Below are 23,768 nucleotides of genomic sequence, written 5' to 3'. Positions count from 1 at the left end.
AAGATGGAGGCATGTGTGTCTGGAAAAGATCACCACCAGCACGGCACAGCTGATTCAAGATCATACATGTTTCTGTCCCTAGCTGAAGAGATAGGGACGGGAAGGGATGTGCAGGCTTCTCTCTCTTTAGACACAACAAACACAAACAGGCACATTCCCAGCCCATATTCCCGCTCTTTATGTCGGAATGAAATCCTATAGCTATTTAGTCACTATGGTAATGACAGAGCCACTCTTTACTTTAAAGCAGAGCTGACCTAGAGCCACTAACCTCTGTGATTAGGGTGAGGGTCTCCCTTCCTGCCCATTCTCTTCTCTGTAGCTGGGGGCTAGATTGTTTCTCACCTCATCACTTCCTTTGGACCCCAGTAAAGTCCACTCCCTGCCCACTCTTTCATGTAAACCCAACTAATGGCTGAGTGGATGTCTATGCCTCCACCTCCATAAACAAGTCAAACAGAGGTCAACAGGCCTCTTCACTCATATTCAGCAGCATTTGATCCATCTGTAATTATCACTTAGTGTGTTTCACACATGCATCAAAGCACATACAGTCATTTAAAGGTCACATATTATTTTCAGATTCAAAATTGTAATTTGGGTTTATATATATATATATATATATATATATATATTATATATATATATTATATATATGCTTTATTGATAGTGTAGAGACAGAGTTGAAATGGGGCAGAGAGGGGAGTGACATGCAGAGAACGACCGTGGGCTGGAATCGAACCCGGGTCCTCTGCTGGCTGAGGCCCATGGGAGGGACACCCTACCAACTGAGCTAAGGGCGCCCCCATAATTTGGGTTTCTACTAGAAACTGTTTTCATGGTTTAGTGTCCAAAAAAGCCTTTATATTCCTCACAGTGCCATTGATGAATCGCCTCTTTTCAGCCTCTGTCTGAAATGTTCCGTTTAAGAGCATCTCTCTCAACCAGGGACCCATATGAATGTTTACAAGAGATGAAAAAGTGAATTTTGCATAATGGTTGACCTTAAAGTTTTCTTTATAACATACTTACCATGTTTTTTTAAAGTGTAGATGATTTGATGGTTTAAGTGCATACTGCAGTAACTTCAGTTACTAATGAAAGGATTTGTTGTCATTTAAGTGAAGCCCGTTGAGATTTGAACCCTCAATCTTAAAAAATGTTGTTTCGTGCAAAATGTGTGCACAAGCAGTCAGCCATTTTATACAGTCATGGACCAATTTGGGCTCCTGCTAAGAAGTTAAAAGCAAATATGTTGTTACTAGGGCTGTCAAGCGATTAGAAAAATTAATCTAATTAATTACAGGCTCTGTGATTAATTAATCTAAATTAATCGCATACTTATGTGACACTTTTATACCTGTTTGTAAACAGCTGTATAGCCTGCTACAGTTTGTTTCTCTGTCTCTCTCTGTCTCTCTCTCTCTCTGTCTCTCTCTCTCTCTGTCTCTCTCCCTCTCTCTCTCTCTCTCTCTCTCTCTCTCTCTCTCTCTCTCTCTCGCGCGCGCTCGCTCGCTCTCCGTCTCTCGTAACTTCTGTCTCCTCCCCTCAGCCAGCTTTATACATGAACTAGCGCCGAATTTTCTCAAAAAAACAAGCAGACAAAATTACGACTTTCCATCTCCCACAACAGACAGCGCTGCACTGCCACCATTTCGTAGCCTACTCATAGGCAAAAATATTGACACACACACACACACACACACACACACACACACACACACACACACACACACACACACGGGGCGGGTGCTACACAGCTAGCAAACAAAATTGGAGGAAGATTGAGAGATATGGCCTACTACTGTTTTGAACCTAGCCTACATTGTTGCACCCACTAAATAAATAATGCACGGACACTGCGGAGAATTAAGTAAGATGTCTTCCTACCTTCATGCATCCCATAAACCGTCCATAGAGCCCTCGAGTCGGCCCCTTTCCCTTGCTTCTCTCTTTACCTTTCTCCCTTTAACCCACACCCAAAGCTACAAGTGCAGCTCCGCACCACTTTTGCACCGGGTCAAAAGGCATTATAGAAGTGCGATTAATCTGCGTTAATTTTTTTAATCGCGTTAATTTTTCTGTGATTAATTAATCGAAATTAACGCGTTAATTTGACAGCCCTAGTTGTTACAGGTTAGTATAGGTATAGCAACAACAGACCTGGTTACTCTGCTGTCACTAATGACAGAGGTTGATTTATCATTATTTCTACAAAAGTTATTTTCATGAAAATTTAATAATAATTTTGGTTTGTTGTCAATCATCATCTGGAACATGAATGAAGGCAGTGTCATGATTCTATGAATGTCACCGTTAACAAATGGAAAATGTATTTCTGTATAAAGCGTTGACCTGCTACGGTAGGATAGCTTTGACACAGACAGGTTGTAGCACTGAGAAGTGCATGCCATGAAAAAAAAGAGGATGTTTATTTATCCATAAAGTGCATCACTTGAGCTGTGGGGAGTTCAGTATCTCTCATCGTGTCTCATCTTGAATGCAAGAGTGGAAAGTGAAACAGAGATATGGGACATGGAAGAGTAGACAACTGTAAGCCATTACTTTTCTAGTATCAAATGTCTTCAACGTGTGTGCTGTAGGTAATGCACAGGTAAAGGCTCTTTGTCTTTGAGTGTGCTAAAACTCTCTACTTGGTAAACGTGTGTGGCTGATCAGAAAACACACTGCAGTAGTGAACATGACACTCACATGTAACAGTCAGTGCTGCACATTTAGTTTAGAGATGTATTCTCACATTAAAGTTTTAATTACGCAACGGGTCTGATTTCTGTAAAACTGTTCCAACTATTTGCGAGCTTACAGGAAATGAGCTACAACTGGCTATGTTAATGAATAACCAGACATAATTCAGATGAACCTGTGTGAATGTGTGTGTGTATTTCTAATGCTACTGATTATCTCTCCTTTCAGCTATTTGTACAAGAATGAAATCCAATCAATTGACAGACAAGCATTTAAGGGGCTTGTCTCTCTTGAGCAACTGTAAGTGACCAACGTCCTCGTCCACCAACACGCTCGCTCCTTCTGCTCGCCGCCCTCCTCCTCCTCCCACCTATATGTCTCTCCGTCTGTAAAGTCTCCCCTCCCCTCCTGAAAGAAGTCTGCATTAGTGATTTCTAGGCTAAATGATATGATGGCAGGCATGTCATGGATGTGTTTGAGCTGTTAAGAATGCGTTGTGCTATGACTGTGTAGGCCTTACACAAGTATCCTAACAGCTCTGTTCAGTTAGTTTTCATCAAAGTGACACCCTCCGCCACCACCACCCCTATACGTGTGCCCCCCCTGTCCATTTTCCCCCACCATGCATGCCATGTGTGCACCCACCCTTGTATGCCACGCTGACCCCCTTTGACCCTTTTGCATGAGTCGCATGTCATGCATATGCGCCAACCCCATGCAACGCCTGAAGCATGAGATTAAGCCTTGTGCTGCTAGTAGTGCTAGCAGTGTTTTGCTTGAGTTGGAGTGTCTGCTTTAGACCAAAGCTTGACTTGCATTGTGTCTAAACCACTCTGCTCCTCCAATGTGCTGTGTGTGTATTTGTGAGAAACGCCCAGTGCATTATGTTTCAATATCTGTGATACAACTGCTTTCTGTGAGTCTTGACAGTCAGAAACTAGTGACTGGTTAAGGCCAGCATTTGTTATATGTTTATTGTTATACATGCAGATTGTGTTAGAAGGAGTTTTTTCCACTGTTAGCAGAAATGATCATGTCAATAAGTGTGTCATGACCACAACCAATTTGGCTGATATGCACCCTTTCTTTTGTAAATAAGGCTTTCTGTAGTCTTGAGGAGACTGTGACCTATTGTACCTCTCTACCTGCATCAACAGAGAACAAATGGCTTATTCAACAAGTAAAGCCAATTCTAACATCACACTCAGTGCCCACCACTGGTTTCAAACATTGTTACTTTTGTACTTAGGATAGTTTAATAGTAAGTCACATGTTTCTTTGGAGGCAATTAATAAATACACGTCTTGCCAGCATGCATGTGGGTTTGCCCGGGAGAAACGGAGGATCACACAGGATCACAGCTTTACAGCAAAGTTATTGTGAGACATTTGAATGCCACGTTCTTCTATACATCTTGACACTCTTAAAGTTCCATCTATTGCCAGTTAAACTTGTAAGAGCTATACTGTTACACAAATAGTTTGAAACTAAAGCAGGTTGCTGATTCAGTGGTTGATTACGTGATTCTAAAATTCATTTAGGGTTGGCTGTATTCAACCTTTTTGGCTGTCACTTGTCTGAACTGCATTGCATTTTTCAAACACATATTTTCCCACACAGAACATGTTGGATGTGCATTACAGCCTCTACATACACAGCTAAGAATCACCATTAGAGATGTACATGCAGACAAAACTAAGAAGTATTGTGTCATGTGAACTACTGTATATTAGATTGATATAGTATTTGATTTGACATTCTCTGCTGCTTTACTCTTTCTCAGTCTGTTTTCTGCTGCTGATGCTTTGACTGTTGCTTTACTCTGAACTGAACTCACAGTCACCATTCAACCATAAGTTGAATTTCACTTTCCTAACCCTTTATTTATTACCATGTGGTTTGATTTATGTTTTCTCAGCTCAAAGGCTTCTGGCGGCATAAATTATGTTTGCATTCCACAAGATAATCGTCGTACTTGCTTTTCACCTGTTGGCGATCTCCTTTCAAACTCAAGACTTCAGCCCCTAGATTTTCAGACCCTGTACATCAGCTGTCCAAGATGAATGCCCGATGTGCAAATTCCTTTAGTCTGATTGCATTCACCTGGAGCTAGATAGTATAGCACTATTTTCTGAAAGTGTTATCTCAGTCATTTGAAGTGCCAGTTATGGACAAGTGAACAGGAATGACAGGGGGCTACTTCAGTGTTCTCATTTAGCCAGCTCTTAGGCCCTACGAGGACGATGAAATTACATGTTGTCAGACAGGGAGCCCTTAATCCCGTTTTACTGTGCCTTTTACCGTACTCTTTGTTCTTCTCCAGGTATCTTCACTTCAACAACATTGAGTCTTTGGAACCTGAATCCTTCACTCACCTACCAAAGCTGGAACGACTGTGAGTGCATCCCGTATGACCTTTCACCCAACATTCCTATGCAGTTCAGTCTCCATCCTAAAACATCTCCTAAAAAGATCAAGCATTTCCCAATTGAAACGTTCCCACACGATAAATGTATTAAAAGATCCACTAGCACAACTGTATTCAGTAGGACGCTTGATACAAATGGGAAAGCACAATTACTTGGTAAGGAGTAAAGAATCCACTCAGGCATAGCGTGACATTAGGAGGAAAAGCCTCAGGTGCTCCCAGTTTAGCAAAGAGATTGGTTTGCCGATGCTTCAAACAATAATACAGCAATGAAGAGGAATCTGGGAGTTGATCCCTGACATTGACATATTCCCCATCTGGCTCATTTTGTTTAACCTGTTGGAGTTGCAAGATGGTGTATTCCTTCCACAATAGTTCATATGTTGAACTACTCAAGTTCAACCCTGTCAAGAAATGCTTTGCTATAAGTTATTGCATTTATTTTCTAATTATACTGCTTCCGGAATTAATCTTATTCAGTCCAATCAGAGAAATCAGGAGAACTGCCCCCTGGATGTGATTTGAGTCTTGAGAACACATATAGCCTTCACAGATAGAAATGCCACTTTGAACGAAGTGTTAACACAAATCACTGATAATATTCTCAAAAACAATCAATCATCTACTGTATGTTAGTAAATGTTTTCAAGCTGTTTTATATATAGCCTGAGACTGTGTAGCACTGCCTGCGAACAATGTTGATAAGATCCTTCCTGCTAACAGGCAGTTATGATCTTGCCTCTGCTTTTAAACTCTCTACCAGATGTCTATGGTCTGAAGAAAGTCCTATTAAATTCCCTTTCATTCTTCCTGTTTATGGGCCAGTGGCTGCCCAGTATAGCCGTACTTTCAGCTCTCTGGAGGGGGTGAATAGAAGGAGAGACACCTGCAAACATGGGGAATGGGGGAGAAAGAAAATTCCCAGACGTATACTCTGATTGGCTTGTTGAGGAATTTCTCAATGATCACATTCAAAGTGGCCAGAGAGCATATCTGTAGATTGGTTTCCTACAGAAGATGAATAACTGCTTATATATTGATAATTATCAAAACTGTTAACAAAGGCACGTCCTCAACATGAATTTAAAGGTATCCACTATAGTTAGTTTAAAGGCATACAAAGCCATCTCCAGCGAACATGTGTTATTTCAATGATCTAATTATTCTCTCTCACTCAGGTTTTTGCACAACAACAGAATAACCCAGCTAGTCCCAGGAACCTTCACTCATCTTCAGGCCATGAAGCGATTGTAAGTGGAAAAGTCCCTACCATTCAACTATCTTTTGAGATTTATTTTCTCTGTCAATTTCTGTAGTAATCTCCCACCACACCCAGTCTGTTTGTCAGTTAAATGCCATTTAACCACTTTAGTGTTCTCCCACTTATTTGGCTGCAAGATGGTTTCAAGATGGTGTCAAGGATCACAGCTTGGTCCCTATGACTTTGCTGTTCTGTCTTTGAGTCAGCTGCAGGGGGGATTGGAAGGGGTTGTGTAGGGTGGGGTATGATGAGAATTCAGAGAGCATCCATCGTGCACAGAAGATGCTTATGTTTTCTCTGAGATGTTGGGGTTAAAACATGAAGCCAGCCATCTCTAGTACAAGCAAACTCCATCCTCCTCTTGCCTGGTATTTGTTTGAATCCACACTAGTGTGCTTAAAAAGAAATACCTTGAAAGTGTCTCGAAATTGTATGTGACTTGAAATGTAACATACTTAGGCTACAAAAACACTTTTTTCTAAAGTATTTTATGAATAAATACAATTTAAAAAAGGTTTCACAAATAGCCTCGACAATGTATCTGTTGCCAGTTAAGTTACTTTCTTAAAAGCATGTCATGGATAATGGACACGTGGTGGCAGTGAAAGCTGGATCAGGTACCAAGCAGGGAGATAGTTTGTGTCTGCTGAGCCCCACTGTTTGGACTGATTCCACTTCACTGCTGCTCCACAGTTACGTGTCATACACTGTAGGAACTATTACTCACCCGCCATGTGTCTGTGTGATCAGGCGACTGGATTCCAATTCATTAAACTGTGACTGTGAGCTGCTGTGGCTGGCTGACCTGCTGAAGCAATACGCTGAGTCGGGCAACGCTCAGGCTGCTGCCACCTGCGACTATCCCAGCCGTTTACAGGGACGATCAGTGGCAACGCTCACCGCTCAGGAACTCAACTGTGGTAAGGACAGATAAAGCAGACTTTTACATGCACAGTGACATGTGTGGAATACAGTCTTAGGGGGCACACTTTTTTTTGCCCTTCTTTTTTGTACAACAGCATTTTTTTTTTACAACTACTGTATGTTTTTTTCTTTTTTTGGGGTGGGGGGGGGGGGCTGGAATATCATTGAATATGTGTTGGTACTTTTCAAAATCTTCATGTATTTATTTACATGTAGATCAGTTTACGGAGTAATACTAGTTATTCTATTCAGTCACATCATGCCTAGTTCAATGTGGTGCAACATAGAAGGTGCAGTCAGTGAGAACGCTTGTTGTCAAAATACTTTTTTCTTTAAAATAAATGAATATGAGGGGCCGCTGGTGGTGTAGTGGTTACAGCGCCTCCCTATAGAGGCTCAGTCCTCTTCACAGCAGACGAAGGATTCGAATCCAGCTTGTGCTCTTTATCTCCTTGTCATTCCCCTCTCTGCCCCATTTCCTCTCTGGCTATCCAAAGCTGTATAATAAAGCACAAAAATGCCAAAAAATTATCTTCAGAAAAAAAGAATGAATACATCGTCAAAATTCTCTACCTGTCTGTACTGTGTGGGCGCTGAAAAAAATGATGATGTTAATACACATATTTTGACAACAAACAGAATCGCAGACTACACCTTTTAAAAACATAGACCAGACAGAACATGTAAGAAAACACTGACTTTGTTGTACATTGGGACAACTTATGACGGAAAACACCTCCGGACAGGCATATACAAGAAGCACACATGGCTGCATAGCAGCTTGCATGTGTGTTCCATATAAACACTACATCTAACTTAAACCACAAATCATTCTACATACAAACCCAGCCTTACTGTCAGCAAACAGCAGGTACACTTAGTCAGCGTTAGTCACACACACACACACACACACACACACACACACACACACACACACACACACACACACACACACACACACACACACACACACACACACACAGGTGTATCCTCTCTTTGTGTCTGAGGTATGCCTGCACCCAGCTGTTTGACTCTTCATAGCCCAACAGCTGTGTCTGGTCTGGGTAAAAACCCCCTCACTTTGGCCTCTGGCCCTCCAGTATCAGACCAGCAGCAGCCTATGAGATGAGGACGCTCTTTGTCTGAGTGTGTGTACCCCATAACTACTGTACAGTGCCACATAATTAAACATATCATTCAGTTAATCATCTGTATGGATCATGTAAGGGGGGAATCAAGTTTCTAAATTTGTAATTTATTCCATTGTTAAGCTCTGAATCTTACTGAACTGGATGAGAATGTTGAATTTACAGGAGGATTGATTCAACAACCTTTACAGATGTGAGACAAAAACTCCCCATTGTGATTTGTGAGATATCTGTACAGAAGGTTTCCTGTAACTTGAAGGCTGTAACGTTCCATATCCAGAAGGAGGATGAGGCAGTTCGTGTGATGTTTTTATGAACTTGTTTGCTATCACAACTTAATGCCATAATGTAGCTCTGTGGGAGGGATAAGTGATACCACCTTGATGATAGGAAAATCAGTTTGTTACTGTCCCTTACACTCCTTTGGCCAATCCTGAACTTGTATCTACATTGTACTACATTATTATTGCCCCAAATCAGAAGATACTGTATATGGCATAGCATCCTGGGTCTCCCAGACCCCTTTATACATACCCAGTGACATTTTTTGTGATTGGCTTCTTGTCGTTCCACAAAAAGTTGACAAACCCCTTATTCATGTTATCAAACCAAGACTTTTAAATATACAAAGGAGCAGAAGAAAATAAAAATGGTAATCTTGGCACAATGTTCATCTCTGCCAACGTAGGACCTGACCACCTCCTTTACTCGGAGTAGAAATTGAGCATTCAAATCAAGTATTTTAGTAATCGATGTTTTAAATCGTTACACCTAAATATTTCATCATTTCCAGTTTATGGATGAAAGAAGCTGGTCCAATGTCTGTAATACAACCATTCAATTGTTTTACTTCACTTTTGATCCAATTTATTTTAGAACTTGCTAACTGCTAGATGACTGTATTTGATGCACTGCCCTAGGTCATCAACATTGAATTTGCATGCATGCTTGTTTGTTATCATGATCCCCTAAAAAAACTGAAATATCCTAATCTCTTTGGATGGTGCAATTGAATGGATCTACAGTAATTCTGAAGATAAACAGCAATGGAAACAAGTGATATTCTGGTCTGGTAGAACAATACAGTTGAGATGAGGATGTTGCTCTTATATTATTAAACAGGTTCATGACACAGTGCTTCAATCCACTGTGAGCACTTTGGACCAAAAGAGGAAAGAGTGGAAAACACTGTGGGCCATTCTATTTGCTCAAATGCTTTCCCAGCATCCTGGGATATTTCAACCACTGGATGCTGGAGAAAGCTGGCCATTGTTTTATATGCAGAAGCCTCATCATATTATTGGGCACAATCCACCCTGGTATAAAGCCTACTTTATCCAGATGGATTAGAGTGGAAACGTAGTTTCTAATCATTCTAATATTCCACATTTTGAAAAGCACGGTGGCAGCAGGCACAGAACACTAGTGCATAGCTCCCTCTCCCCAGGAACCTTTTCCATCTCCTCCAGGGGTATCCCGAGGTGGTGCCAAGCCAGATGAGATGAGCCCAACTTAGATGCTCATTTGAATGTGAAGAAGGCCTGCCGCTCTTCCCTGAGTCATAGTTATAATGGGGAGCCCAGCCACCTTACAAAGGAAACTCATTTTGGCCGGCTTGATTTCACCATCTAATTTTTTCAGTCAATGCCCAAAATCGTTCCTTTTAAACAGTCAAATCCCTTGTAGACATGTGGCAATAAGAGTTAGTTCATTCTTTCTTCACTGGAAGAGTGAAGTCAGTTGAAATGCTTTTAGGTATTTCTAGTAATATTTTAGCAGCTACGTTTCTTCTACCTTGTAGCTATTATTCATTTAAGTTCACCAGTTTTTATGTATAGAACTTTTAATTGCCATTTTTTCAAGCATTGAGACAGTTAAGGTTTGATGTATTTAAACGGTGAGGGAAGTGGTGCTTAAGCACAGGTTGGAGTGTATCAATACTTTTTAACACTGCAGGTAGAAAGTAAAGTCTGGTGTACGTCTCTATGGCGATTGTGGTTTCTGCTAACAGGCTGTTAGCTCCTGTGGCAGTAAATCCAACTGTCTTAGCCCAGTGTTTCCTCCTGCTTCCGCTGAATGCTGTAGTCAAAGCCAGGCAGACGGGCCTTTTGGCAGCTGACTGTAAGTCAACCACATTTAAACCTCAGCAGCTAATTTGATGGCCCCAACTTGCCCATTCTTGCTTAATGTAACCCCATCCACCTCATCTGTCTGCATAGCAAGGAAGCAGCGAAAGAATGTCTGCTTTGAAACATGGTGGAGCCATTCCACACCTCCCTTCTTCTTCCCACCCTTCTTGTGCTCCTGCTTTCCTCCCAGTAAACGGGGGAGAACAATACACAGCGGGTTGAACAGCTGTCAAAACAGCCATCCTCTGAGATAAAGTCCCTCCTCTCTGCATTAGTGATATCTGATGAGCCAGGTTACGTCCTCATTAGATCATGATGTAGTCTGGGTTACCACAAACAAGGTTTACAACTCCATGCATTTACAATTGCTGGTGTAAATGTAAAGGCACCTCATGGTAGGAGGGGAGATGTGTTGACTTTCTCAGCTTTTTAGGAGTTTACATTTGCTTTACCGGCTGGTAAACAGACTTTTCTCCCATATAATAGATTGTTCTCTATCTTGTGTGGACACATTTCTAGCAGTTGTGAAATGTGTCCACCATATGTCCTGTACAACAAGTGTGTGGGGCAGGGGCCACAGAGAGTGTGTAGCGTATGTTGACGGGTGAGTGTGGCAGCTTGACTTTCTAAGAGAGCAGATGTTCACTCAATGTGTATTGTGTTTTAGGAGCTGGCAACTTTGGTTCATATGATTTGCCCCAGCATCTGTGTTAACACAGACTTGCATGTAAAAAAATGTGTAAGAACATTATGTGGCCAACAAAAGATTAAAGGGGAGTAGGTTGTATGACCCTTTAACCACACAATCACTCAGGTCAGTGTCCTACACTTGAGGCGGTTTGAATCACCCAGACAGTGTTCTTGGAAACACTTGACAGATTCACTAGGATCGGCGCTTACAAATGCATGGAAATGCATACTGTATACCTGCAATAATATCATTCCATCCTCCTGTCTGGCCTTTTCCACCAGAGGTCCCCAGGATCACCTCACAGCCCCAGGATGTTGATGTCACATCAGGGAACACTGTGTACTTCACCTGTAGGGCCGAAGGCAACCCCAAACCACAGATCATCTGGCTCAGGAACAAGTAAGGCAATACTAAAGAATTGACTTCACTGACTGTTTTGGCCTGTTCCAGCTCAGATTGAATACAATCTATTTAGGTCCCAATTGTGGACATTTAAAGTAGATTAGGAGGATTAAGCCAGTAATACACAGTTCTCTTGATGGTCATGTGGAGTTTTAGAAAAAAACAATGTATGAAAAGACTATATGTGTATAGATTTGTGTCTAATCAGATGTATCGTGTGTCTCTGTGCCTTCCTGACAGCAATGCTCTGAACATGCGTGATGACAGCCGTCTGAACCTGCTGGAAGACGGGACTCTGATGATCCAGGACACCAGGGAGACGGACCAGGGAGTCTACCAGTGCATGGCCAAGAATGTGGCTGGAGAGGTCAAGACCTCACAGGTCACACTGCGCTACTTTGGAGCCCCCTGTAAGTGGCTGCTGTCTGTCTCCTCCTCTGCTCATCACAGACAACTACTAATGCTGAATCATGCAATGTCTTAAGTAGGAATCTAGATCATCAATGTTCAGGCTAATTAACCTAGACTCAGGAAGGTGAACCTCTTGTTAAAACATCTCTTTGAGTCTCTCTCCGTATTGCTCTACTCAGACAGAATGTGTGCAATACAACTTAAGTGTAAGGCATTCATTGACCTCATTACACATTTGTCGCGATTGGAAAATATTTATTGACAATATCACTTTTGAACACAAAGCGGCTTCCTAAGTAAGTTCTTCTGGTTCATCATCTCTTTCTGTAATCGGAATAGAACAAGCTGTCTGCACTAAATTAAGTACTGTCAGTCCTCTGTCTCTCTTGCTGTTTTGCTCCATCTTCTGATTGGCATACATAAACACTTAAACAGCCCATCAATCAGCCGTAGTGCCATAGCTGTCGCTGTCTGACCCATGAATGATCTTGGGGTGAGGAATGGCCCTAGCGATGACCTCTTGTTAAGGAACACTTTCTGTGAGCAGATGTTGTGCGTTTCCTGTCTCCGTGTGATTGTAAACCCAAGGCCCCTCACTGTGTACATATTTCCTCTACTGTTATCACTGGCCATATATGGACATGACTCATAGGACAAACATAGGATGTTGTTTTAGCAGTAGTCTAAGTAGTCGTATTAACAGAAATATACAAAGACCATCTTGGTGCAAAAAAATGACATTTCAAATGCACACCTTTTCCAATATATTTCTTTTTACATGTGACCAACATTTATCTAGGTCTTCCCTAATTTCCCTGGGGCTATTCAAACCGGACACCCGGTTTAAAAATGTAATCAGCTCTACTAATTCATCTAATTAATCTATCCCACTTGTTACCTTCTCCCCTCCCCCTCCGCTCCTCCAGCCCGGCCTAGCTTTGTGATCCAGCCCCAGAACACTGAGGTTCTGGTGGGAGAGAGTGTGACTCTGGAGTGCAGTGCCACAGGCCAACCACAGCCCCGGGTCTCCTGGACAAAGGGCGATCGCACAGCGCTGCCCAGCGACGCCCGCATTACCATCACTCCCTCTGGAGGGCTTTTCATCCAGAACGTGGTCCAGGCTGATGGAGGACAGTATACTTGTTTTGCCTCCAATAATGTTGATACCATACACGCAGCAGCGTATATCATTGTACAAGGTAAGAGCCAGAATTGAATGGACTTTTTTTTAGATGTATTTATTTATTTTCATTCTCAATAATAATAGAAGTAGTAGAAGTAGTATTTATTCATCATTGAGATGGATTTCCTGCACTTAAAACATGTTTGCATTCCTTGAAAGCACTTGAATCTTGTCTTTGCTTGTAATGGCTTCCTGCATTTTGTTCTTGCAACTTATGTTTCTACAGCATGATCTCTTTTCTGTCCTTCCAATGCTTTGGCAAAACTGCAACTTGAGACTCATCTCAAAGTCTTTATTAATATGAGTGCATTTCATGTATTAGAAAAACCTACTCACAGTAGACAAGGTAATAGATGTAGTGATATATAATGTTAGTATCCTACTTCCAACTAAACAAAAAAATACTTTCTTAAACAGCTTGCACTGTCTTATCTGACTCTAAGGATGTGTCTCAATGACATTCATCTGCTCTACTCCACACTAAACTAATCCATTTCTTCCACAACTCTTAAGAGCACCTGTTCCAGATCTTGCCAGTCTCAACATCTTTGACTATTAATGTGTTATCTAGTAGCGTGTCTCATTTTGGGATTTTATTCAAATAATATTCGGTCATATTACCAGTTTCTCTAACAGACCTACAGTATCTGCTAGACATACTATTTCTGTAGCTGTAATTGTACCCTTAGCTTTCAACGTGAAGGCTCCTATGCAGCAAGATTTCATTTTCAACCCAAATGAAAAGGTTTGTTCCCCTTGTGACCCAGCGATCCCCCAGCTAACAGTCACGCCCCAGGACCAGTCTGTGCTGGAGGGGCACACGGTGGACTTCCCCTGTGAGGCCACTGGTTACCCCCAGCCCGTGATAGCCTGGACGCGTGGAGGCAGTCCCTTACCCCAGGACCGCCGGCATGTGGTCCTGTCTTCAGGGACTCTGCGCATCACCAGGGTGGCAGCCCACGACGAGGGCCAGTATGAGTGCCAGGCAGTCAGCCCCGTGGGCACTGTACGCACTGCTGTGCAGCTCAGCATCCAGCAGAGAGGTAAGGGTGTATGTTGGCTGAAGCTTGCATGAGCTTATATAAGGAGAGGAATGCTCAGCGGTAAAATGTTAAGCAGGAGTGTGATCCATGCATAGCTAATTGGTCATATGCCTAACATACAAATCTGGTATTAAATTGTTACTTTGCACTCTACTACTGAAAGACAGAGATGTGTGTGGTGTATCTGTGTGTGCATCTCTTCATCTTTTCTTAGCAGATACATAAGTAAGTGCGATGTACATGTAATATACTGTATTTGACTGTACTATGCTGTAATTCGTCCATTATGTCCTTATGTGTTTGCATGTGTTCTTATTCAGAAGAAGGCATACATAAGTTGGTGTGTATCACTGCTTCTTTCTCGTATGCATTTGGGCTGTTTGTATGTGTGGCGGAGATGATAGGCTTGGTGTATCACAGGAAAGCATTGCAGCCTGTAATCCCATGATGACACCATGTCTTTCCATGTAGTAATGGCTGTTAACATGGCTCAAAGTACACGTTGCATAATGGCCCCACGCTGTTACAAGCCCATAACCGTGCTGGCAGTGTGTTATGGCTGCATTAGGCTCAGAGAGAGGAACAGACAGAACATTAGAAGAAAGTGAGAGCAGGGATTACCAGGATGTGATTCTTCTTGTTTGCATGTGTAGCATGTCTCATTATCCCTGTAATATAGTTCACTGTTTTATGTTGCTGTGGTGTCATCAAGTGGTACTGGCAACACATTTCCTGCTGCTTTGATGCTGTGTGCCGTACACCACAGTGAAGCCAGTCTTTTAGAAAGTTCAACTTTGATTTAAAGGCAGTTAATTAGTGTCAGACTACTATGAAACTGCCTCCCACTCAACTTTGTCTTCTAAAATGTGTGGGATTTTCCCAAGGCCAGGTGGCTCACCACTGGCTGCTACATGGGAATCATGAAGGAATTTGATTTTGTGTGTGTGTGTGTGTGTGTGTGTGTGTGTGTGTGTGTGTGTGTGTGTGTGTGTGTGTGTGTGTGTGTGTGTGTGTGTGTGTGTGTGTGTGTGTGTGTGTGTGTGTGTGTGTGTGTGTGTGTGTGTGTGTGTGTGTGGGAGGGGCTCTTTTCACTCGATCGGAAAAAGTGCGTAAGAGTGTGTGTGTGTGTGTGTATCATCTGTTAGTTACTGTTCATAGTTTCAAATTGAAAAGTGATAGACACTGCTGGCACAACATGTAAATATGGGGGGGGAGTGAAAACCAGTTTAGGAATTACTGCACAAATTCGTTCCACAATGAGCAATTGATCACTGTAGTATTTGTTACCACATGCAGCAAGGGTTTTCTTTTCCTTTCAAAAAACAGTATTCCTTTATACTGCTCCACATTGACTTTAAGCTGTTTAATGTGTTGCAGTCCTGTAATAGAGGGGGGGGGGGGGAATAGCAACTGCAGTAACTCTTAACACTGGGTGTGTCTATGCTCTGTGAGCAATATGCAGAACAGTATAATGCTTTAATAATAATATAATAATGACTTTATTCAGGACACAATGGAAGGTCCACAGTAAAGTCAATGTGTTGTGTTGTTGTGATTGATTGTGAAATGCATTTTACATGTACAGTATTTTCAGCACTGGTGTATAATCATTAACACATGCGCATGTGTGTGTATGTTTTAACTCATTCAGTAACGCCTGTTTTCACAAATGCTCCAAGGGACCGGACGGTGGAGTCTGGCCAAGATGTCCAGATTCCCTGCAGCGCACAGGGCCAGCCACAACCTGTCCTCACCTGGAACAAGGTTAGATGATAAAGCTCCCGTTGGCTGAGTAAGGTGCTTACTGAATGACCATGGGGTTAAGAAAGAGCTCAGGGGGGCCAGTGTTATCAGTAATGACTTGTTACAGCAAACGTGAACATCACTTTTATTTAGTTATTCTTAATGCTTTTGAACGGGTCAGAGTTTTTCAGCAGGCAGACTGGATAAGCCTGTGTTCATGAAAGGTACTAAATCAAAGTTTACTTTGTTTCACATCCGCCATGTGACAATCTGACATATAAATACATCACCTCATCACTGTGCATCCTGCGGTCTTTTTCACTTGCTTCCTAAACAAATGCCCATGCCTTGGCAAGCGATTGGGCTCTGGTGTCATAGAAACCCCACCGCTTCCTCCAAAGGTGCCACTATGATCAACAAAGAGACATTTCTTCATATTTACTTTAAGCTCATTCAAGTTCTTGTCAAAATCACGTCACGCAAACGGCTCAGACTTCTGGCTCTAAATCACTTTCTAGTAATTTGATACCCACCTCCTCATGTTAGCCCTCACGGTCATGACCTTTGCCCTTTGTCACACCCCCACCCTCTTTCTCCCAGGACGGTGTACAGGTGACAGAGAGTGGTAAGTTCCACATCAGCCCAGATGGTTATCTTGAGGTGAAAGATGTGGGCACTGCTGACGGTGGACGCTACGAGTGTGTCGCACGTAATCCCATCGGCTACCAGGTCGTTAGCATGGTGCTAACTGTCACAGGTGAGACACAGCTTATATTTTCTCATTTAAATATTTGCAACTCACGAGGAAGAGAAGCATGGAAGTTGGAAAAGGGGGTGTACATCATGCAAAATGGGTTATTCATTGTGTTTTCTGTCACAGTAGTGTACAGTCCAGACAGTGAGAAGTCCTTTGTTGATCTCCTTTGTCCAAGTCAGTCAGTCATTTAGTCACAGTCTGCTGCAATGCATTCAGATTCCTGTGAGCTCTTCCCTGTGTGTGTTTGCATTTCCTGCTGAGAGTTCTCAGCTCCGACTACAGCACTCTGTTGGTGAACCATGAACTGTATCAATTTGTTCAGTTGTTGTTGGACTCTTACTCCTCACGTCACAATCACACTGTTTTCAATGGCACTCAAAGACCAGCCAGTTTGCCAGAAATGTGTTCACTCTAGACGGGAAGCTAAAGCACAAAGTACAGTATGCAGCTGGAAATAAAAGAACAACTTTGAACCAAAGCTCCAGCCACTGTTAACCTTATATATGTCAAAGTGGATGTAGTGGAAATGTGGGAATGCATCTTCACAACCTAATTAAGTTGTAGGTCCAAACATATTAGATGTTGTTTTAACCTGGTGTAACCTGGTTCTAATGAGCCTGTCTGTCTGTCTATCCATGTGACAACAGTTCCTGCAGTCAGCAGAGAGGGGGACACGTTTGTGAGCACGTCCATAGAGCAGGCCATCCGCAATGTGGACAGTGCTATTGAGTCAACAAGGAGACGTCTCTTTGATGGGTAAGATAATAAGGAATTCACACCACCAACACACACACACACACACACACACACACACACACACACACACACACACACACACTTTGGTGAATTTAGGTTCTTATAAGGTGCTATATAAATAAAAGTGACCTTGACCTTGACCTTGACACACACACACACACACACACACACACAGTGACTCTTTGCAGTCATGTCGTTAGAGTGTTGGAAATCATCTAAAGGTTGTATACTCTGTGCTTTTGATTAGGCATTCATTGCGTTTGTATACACTATTTAAATTGAAATAAGTTCTGATTGAAATGAAATCCCCTGTGCATCAATGTTATGTTATTACTCCCTCTGCATTTGGACTTATTGAATGTTTAGCCCTGCACACATTCAGACCTACAGGCCTCAGTCAGAGTACAAATAGCTTGACATCATCTTGGCGCATGACTTGAATTTTCTTAGTGTGAGTCAGCGCCTTCTGGAAAAGAGAGTGGCCCTGCAGAAGGGCTGCTTATATTGATTCAGTTCACAGGGTTTACAGTTTTAATGTTTTAGATCAAAATACTCCAATTACAAATGGTGCCTTAAGAGGAGCTGTTCAGCTCAGAGCTTTTAGAATGACAGTTATTCTGACAGCTGCATTCAATATTTGGGACCGCTTGTTAGCAGCCTTTTATTACATCTTTCTCTCTTTCAATGGCGCATCAACATTTTTCAACATTTTATCCCTTTTCAGGATAATAAAATACATGGTTATGTATTTGTTGATCCAGTGACGTTTGCACTGCACTGTGTCACTGTCAGATGTAGGTGGTGTACCAATGTTCCAGTGTCTCCATCCTGTTGGATGATGTGGTTAGCAGTTGTGTTTTTCTTGGCATTCACAAACATACGCTCTGCCCACAAATACAGTGCACACACACACATAGACAAGTATGAAGAAGAGAAACACACATGAACACATAATGGTAACCTACATTGAGATTAAGGGATTTCCACTTCTCTTTAATGACTATCACATGTTAAGAGGAAGCTTGACTGATGATACCAGTGTCTATGAACTTGGTTTGGAAATAATACAAAAAACAGAATTACAGAATACAGAATGAGAATAAGAGAAACATGAGAGAAGTTAGGGGCACAGTTTATCTCATCTTAAAGATCATTGTTGTGTCAGACAGTAAAACCATGAGAGTTGTTTGCTGTTGACAGCAGCTGTTCATTATTTAAACAAAGTGTATCTGTGTTGACGGCTTTTCATATTATCAAAACTAAAAGTGATAAAAGCAAAGTGAAAGCACACCTTTGAATCTTGTTTTTCATAGAACTGTGGATCTGACACATAGCTTAATGGTTCACCACACTTAAATGCCACACAATCTGTTGGTTTGTAACGATGATGTGTCACATCAGGCGATTATAGAATAATATATTAATGTGGTGTATTGGAAGAACATACATTTGAAATTCTTTTTTAAATATGTCATTGCTCCTTACTCACACACATGTTCTAATGTTTCTCACTCCACACATGACATGACGTTCACTGTCCACCTTCCTTACACTCTATCTCTCTATCCGTCATGTCTCCAGTGAGCCTCGTACCCCTTCAGAGCTGCTAGCTCTGTTCCGGTATCCACGAGACCCCTACACAGTGGAGCAGGCTCGGGCCGGGGAGATCTTTGAACAGACTCTTCTGCTCATCCAGAACCACGTCAACCAGGGTCTAACTGTGGACACCAACGGCACAGGTGAGGCTCATCATTCAACCTTTACCTGTTACTGGATCACATCTCTCTCAGTGCAATGTCTGCAGGTTTATGAGAAGGGATGTAACTTACTGTATATGATTTCAATGAGAGACACCAGACCTGCTGTGTAAAATGTGTGTACTGTATGTGCACACTGAAGAATAGAAACTGTTTAAATGAAGCAGGTCATTAAAGATTAGGAAAGCAAAATGGGCCTTGCCATTCATCTGTTAGGGCACCCCCACAATGTGTCAAGTCAACACATGTTCTAGTTGGTCATTTTACTATAAACCCAATCCCATCATTATGTTCAATATACCTGAAGCTTTGTCAATGATGGAACTGTACTACTATATACTGTAGTTATATTGATATTGCATCACATCTGAAGGCTCTGTAGCTGAATAAAGCCAAGTACTGCTGCTCGCTGTCAGGGTGTGAACAAGCTCAGGGGGCCTATGGGAGTTTGCTTTGGTTTACTGTTGTTGCAGGGTGGAGCCATTGGCCCAATATTACTGTTCATTATACTGTATTCATAGCAAGGGGAATAACCACTGGAACCACCTCATGCTTAGAGGAAATGATTCAAAGGTGTTGCTCTAGACAGATTCTGATGTCATTAAGAAATGGTTTTCATCTTGTTTTCTGTGGAGTCAACTTGTTCCTGACAATAGTGGTACGGACATCACAAATCAATTTACTGATTCAAACCTGGTTGTGTTACAGTTAAAATGCACTTCATTAAATACAACAGAAAGTGAAAATGTCATTGTTCATATGGCACATTGTCTTCCATTCATTCATCCATTCAGTCTTTTGCTTGTCTAAGCTGTCATCAGACTACAGCTATACTGTATATGCATATACTCTGGATGTTTATTGATTCTCTTAGTAGTATCAGTTTTAACAAATATAATTATCCCCTGTGACCCTTGATGATAAGCTGGTATGGCTAATGGATGGATAACAAATTCCTTTCTACAATAAACATAACATCCTGCTAAAGACTTGCTGTGGATTGAGTAAGAAACTCCCATCAAGTTTCCTAAGCAAAGTCCCATGCAGCCAGTAATTCAATTCTCAACCACTTTATGCATTACCATGTTATTGTGAGCAACATTTGGCACTGGATAGGCACTCCATCTGTTTGCCATTTTCTCTGAAGTATGACCCAAGTCGAAGAGACGTAATCATGGAGTTGACGAGGAGCCCATAAACAATTGTATTAGCCCTATGTCACACCACACAACACTTAACCTACAATAACGTTTGAGCACAGGACACATTTGACAGTGGGTTTTGTGTTGGTACAGATTCTCTCAATTAGGCATGTGTGTGTGTGTGTGTGTGTGTGTGTGTGTGTGTGTGTGTGTGTGTGTGTGTGTGTGTGTGTGTGTGTGTGTGTGTGTGTGTGTGTGTGTGTGTGTGTGTGTGTGTGTGTGTGTGTGTGTGTGTGTGTGTTTGTGTGTGTGTGGGGGGACATTGGGAGAGCATGGGTTGCTTTGTATTTTTATATGTATAAGCACCTGCCGTTGTGCATTCAAATATGATTTCGAAATTTAAAATTAGAAAATGAGTTGCATTGGTTGTCAAAGGGCAGACTTTTGATTGGAGAAGAATGAGAGGTAAGGAAAATAAACAAGCTCTGTGAAATATGAACAAAGACAGAGCAAGAGACAGTGTTTTCATTACTTATGCTAACAACCAAGTGTTCATTGTTGCAGTGGCCCTAAAGTGTATCCAAGTAGTAATCAAGCCCATTAGCGCATATATACCCCGTGGATAGGCACACACATGTGAGAGTGGAAGAAAACGGCAGAAAAAGAAACAAGCGGGCACCGTCGTTTACCGCGGAGGAGATGGGCGTTAGTGGACGAGGTCTGGCAGCACCGGGCAGTTTTATTCGGGGGAACAAGGGGCAAAAAGAACATCACGGTGAAGAACCGTGTTAGGCAGGCCATAGCCGAAAATATGTCCCCCTCCATCCCATGTGGCCTGCGTGACTGGCGTGCTGTGAGGAAGAAGTGGCAGGAGTTCCAGAACCAAACAAAAAGGAAGAGTGCGAAGGTTTCACTAATCAATCTCCCTTCGTTGCAGGTGATGCAGACGCCCAGTAAAGACAGCGCAGAGTAACCCCTCCCCCATATGGTTTCAATAAACTACTTTGGTTTCCTTTTCAACCATGTATTGTGTGTATCATTTTGCATTGAAATGAGAGTGTCAAACCTATAGCAACAAAAAGTCCCAGGCAATTTGTAATTTATCTAAGCGTAGGTTAATGACGTGTGCGTATAGTGTGCCCTTTCAACAGCATTCCAGTGCCAGACTTTCAGGTAAAGCACTCGGACACTGCAGCAATACTCATAGTGTGCAGGACGTTACATGTAGCCTACACCTGCTGGTTCTGTTTATTTATTTCAGCCTTCAGGCCTGAGAGTTGATATGGGTGATGTGGTGGTTGTGGGTTTATGGTTTAGTGATCAGTGCTTGGTGACTGGTGGTAAAGGGGTAGGGGCTGGGGGTTGTTGGACCTCAGAAGAGGTTGATATGTTCTTAAAAACGCAGCGCAGTCAGAAGCTGCATCTCCGGGGGGCTGAAGGAAAAATTGCATGTGTGTGGAGACACCAGAGTGATCAGCCGTTGGATCTCCGCACGGCCGGGGCAGTCGGTACTTTGCCTGGACGGCCCGGTCTGATAGCACGTCCAGTGGGGAGAAGTGCCGACGCACGTATGCATTTATGTAAACCGTCTGGCTTCGCGCACGGCGAGGCTGTTGTAATGCAGCCATGGTTTCTCACACGCGCGGACTTTGGCAACGCCTTTATAGCAGGTGGAGCCGCTCTGGATGAGGTTCAGCTGAGTTCAATTAAATCTGTTTCTTTGATATCTGTGAAATGCTGTTGTTGAAGGGTTGTGGATGTTTTTTATGTGTAGTACTATAAACTCACATGTGTGTGGAAAACGTAAACGTGTAATTCATTAAAACATTTTTTTCTCTACTATTAGTTTATGTTTATTGCGCCAGGTCCGCATTGAACATTGTTTTATTATTTCGAAAAGTGGAGGAAATAAATTTCCCTGACGCAGCATGATCACTGACGATTTGGTCGCTAAGAAGGTTGAAAGAGTGGGTCAGCTCCGTCTTTCAGTTCCATCTTAGTGAAAGTACTACTTTCGCTAAGAACGAATCTGGGAAACGCATTCTTCTTTCACAGCGTTCTTAAGAGCGCTCCAAAGTAGTACTTAGCCCAAAGAGGCTCTTAACGATTCTGGGAAACGCGGCCAATGTGGGTACAGTGAGAGATTGTGGGAAGCTGGTAGCAGGTGATGCCATTTAAACAGGAAGTCTCGCCTAACCCTCATTGAGGTTGGCCACACACACTTAACACTTGTTCTCATACATAAGACCGCATTGTTAACATAAAACACATACACACATAGACAATGTTGTACTGCACATTGGAGCTTTTACATAGGAACTCTCATGTAAAAGTCAGTCAGGGCAGGTGAATGAAATACTGCTATCTGTGCCCTAAGGACAAGGTTATTTCCACTCCAAAACATCCTTTATATTTCTCACAGTGCCATTGATGAATCTCCTCTTTTAAGGCTCTGTCTGAAATGGTCCGTTTTTGCCCCGGCGCCTTCCAGTCTCTTCTGATTGGCCCTAGATTCAGGGGTATCTAGGGGTATGCTTATCACAGGTGGAGGTAGCGCTAAGTCCCCTTCTGATGTCACAAGAGGACCCATATTAATGTTGAAAGAATATGAAAAAGTACATGTTAAATAATAGGTAGTCTCGCAAAGCCAGACCAAACTACAGCACGTAGTATGGTCTGGAAGCACTCTGTTTAGAGCCGTCTATTCGGGTGGGGAAACCGGGGGAAACTGGACTAGCCTGTTTGTATTTGTTTAAACCAATCACAATCATCTAGGGCGGGGCTAACCCCGGGAAGCAGCAGCGGTGTCCTGCAAAATAGTGCCGGGGGGGGACTTATTTTGATGGAACGTCTTCACGTCCAGAGACTGTCAGAGAAATGGCTAAACCCGCAAACGCCACACAAAAACTATTAAAGACAAAAGGAATATACATAGTGTGTTGCTTTCTAACCAGCATGTCAAGACACCATACACTTTAGCCCCCGAGGAGCTCACGGGATAACTTAACCGGAGTTAACTAGCCACGTAGTGTTATCTCTGGTAACATTATCATCGGCGGTTGAGAGGACGGCTACGGCGGTCGAGTAGAATTTTTAGCATTCGAGAACTTATGTCACCACCTCCTATCGCTGTAGTCAGAGCCGTAGTCCGTCTGTTTACAGGCAGAACAGGGTTTTGACGTTGTGAGCGCTACACCAACTGCAGCAAGTAGCCGTAAGAGTTGCTAGGTATAGTGGAAGCCGTTGGAATCTTTCCCCGTCGCTAAAACACCGCTGCTTAGTCCCTC

General features: G+C 42.5%; 1 protein-coding gene across 1 annotated transcript in view; it reads left to right on the top strand.

The window, feature by feature from the left end:
* pxdn (peroxidasin) overlaps positions 1 to 23,768 on the top strand; it is a gene marked incomplete at its 5' end in the record, with an annotated part of 48,231 nt that overhangs the window by 12,974 nt on the left and 11,489 nt on the right. The window contains 12 exons of the mRNA XM_080042523.1: positions 2,935 to 3,006; positions 5,030 to 5,101; positions 6,313 to 6,384; positions 7,146 to 7,315; positions 11,569 to 11,686; positions 11,930 to 12,099; positions 13,027 to 13,299; positions 14,051 to 14,326; positions 15,978 to 16,090; positions 16,670 to 16,826; positions 17,474 to 17,582; positions 19,164 to 19,321. Coding sequence (XP_079898649.1) covers positions 2,935 to 3,006; positions 5,030 to 5,101; positions 6,313 to 6,384; positions 7,146 to 7,315; positions 11,569 to 11,686; positions 11,930 to 12,099; positions 13,027 to 13,299; positions 14,051 to 14,326; positions 15,978 to 16,090; positions 16,670 to 16,826; positions 17,474 to 17,582; positions 19,164 to 19,321 — 1,760 coding nt within the window. The remainder of the gene's footprint in view (positions 1 to 2,934; positions 3,007 to 5,029; positions 5,102 to 6,312; positions 6,385 to 7,145; positions 7,316 to 11,568; positions 11,687 to 11,929; positions 12,100 to 13,026; positions 13,300 to 14,050; positions 14,327 to 15,977; positions 16,091 to 16,669; positions 16,827 to 17,473; positions 17,583 to 19,163; positions 19,322 to 23,768) is intronic.

The sequence above is a fragment of the Ammodytes marinus genome, assembly GCF_949987685.1.
Source record: "Ammodytes marinus genome assembly, chromosome: 15".
Lineage (NCBI taxonomy): Eukaryota > Metazoa > Chordata > Actinopteri > Uranoscopiformes > Ammodytidae > Ammodytes > Ammodytes marinus.
Note: the sequence above shows the minus strand (reverse complement) of the source record. Positions and strands in the feature narration are given on the sequence as shown.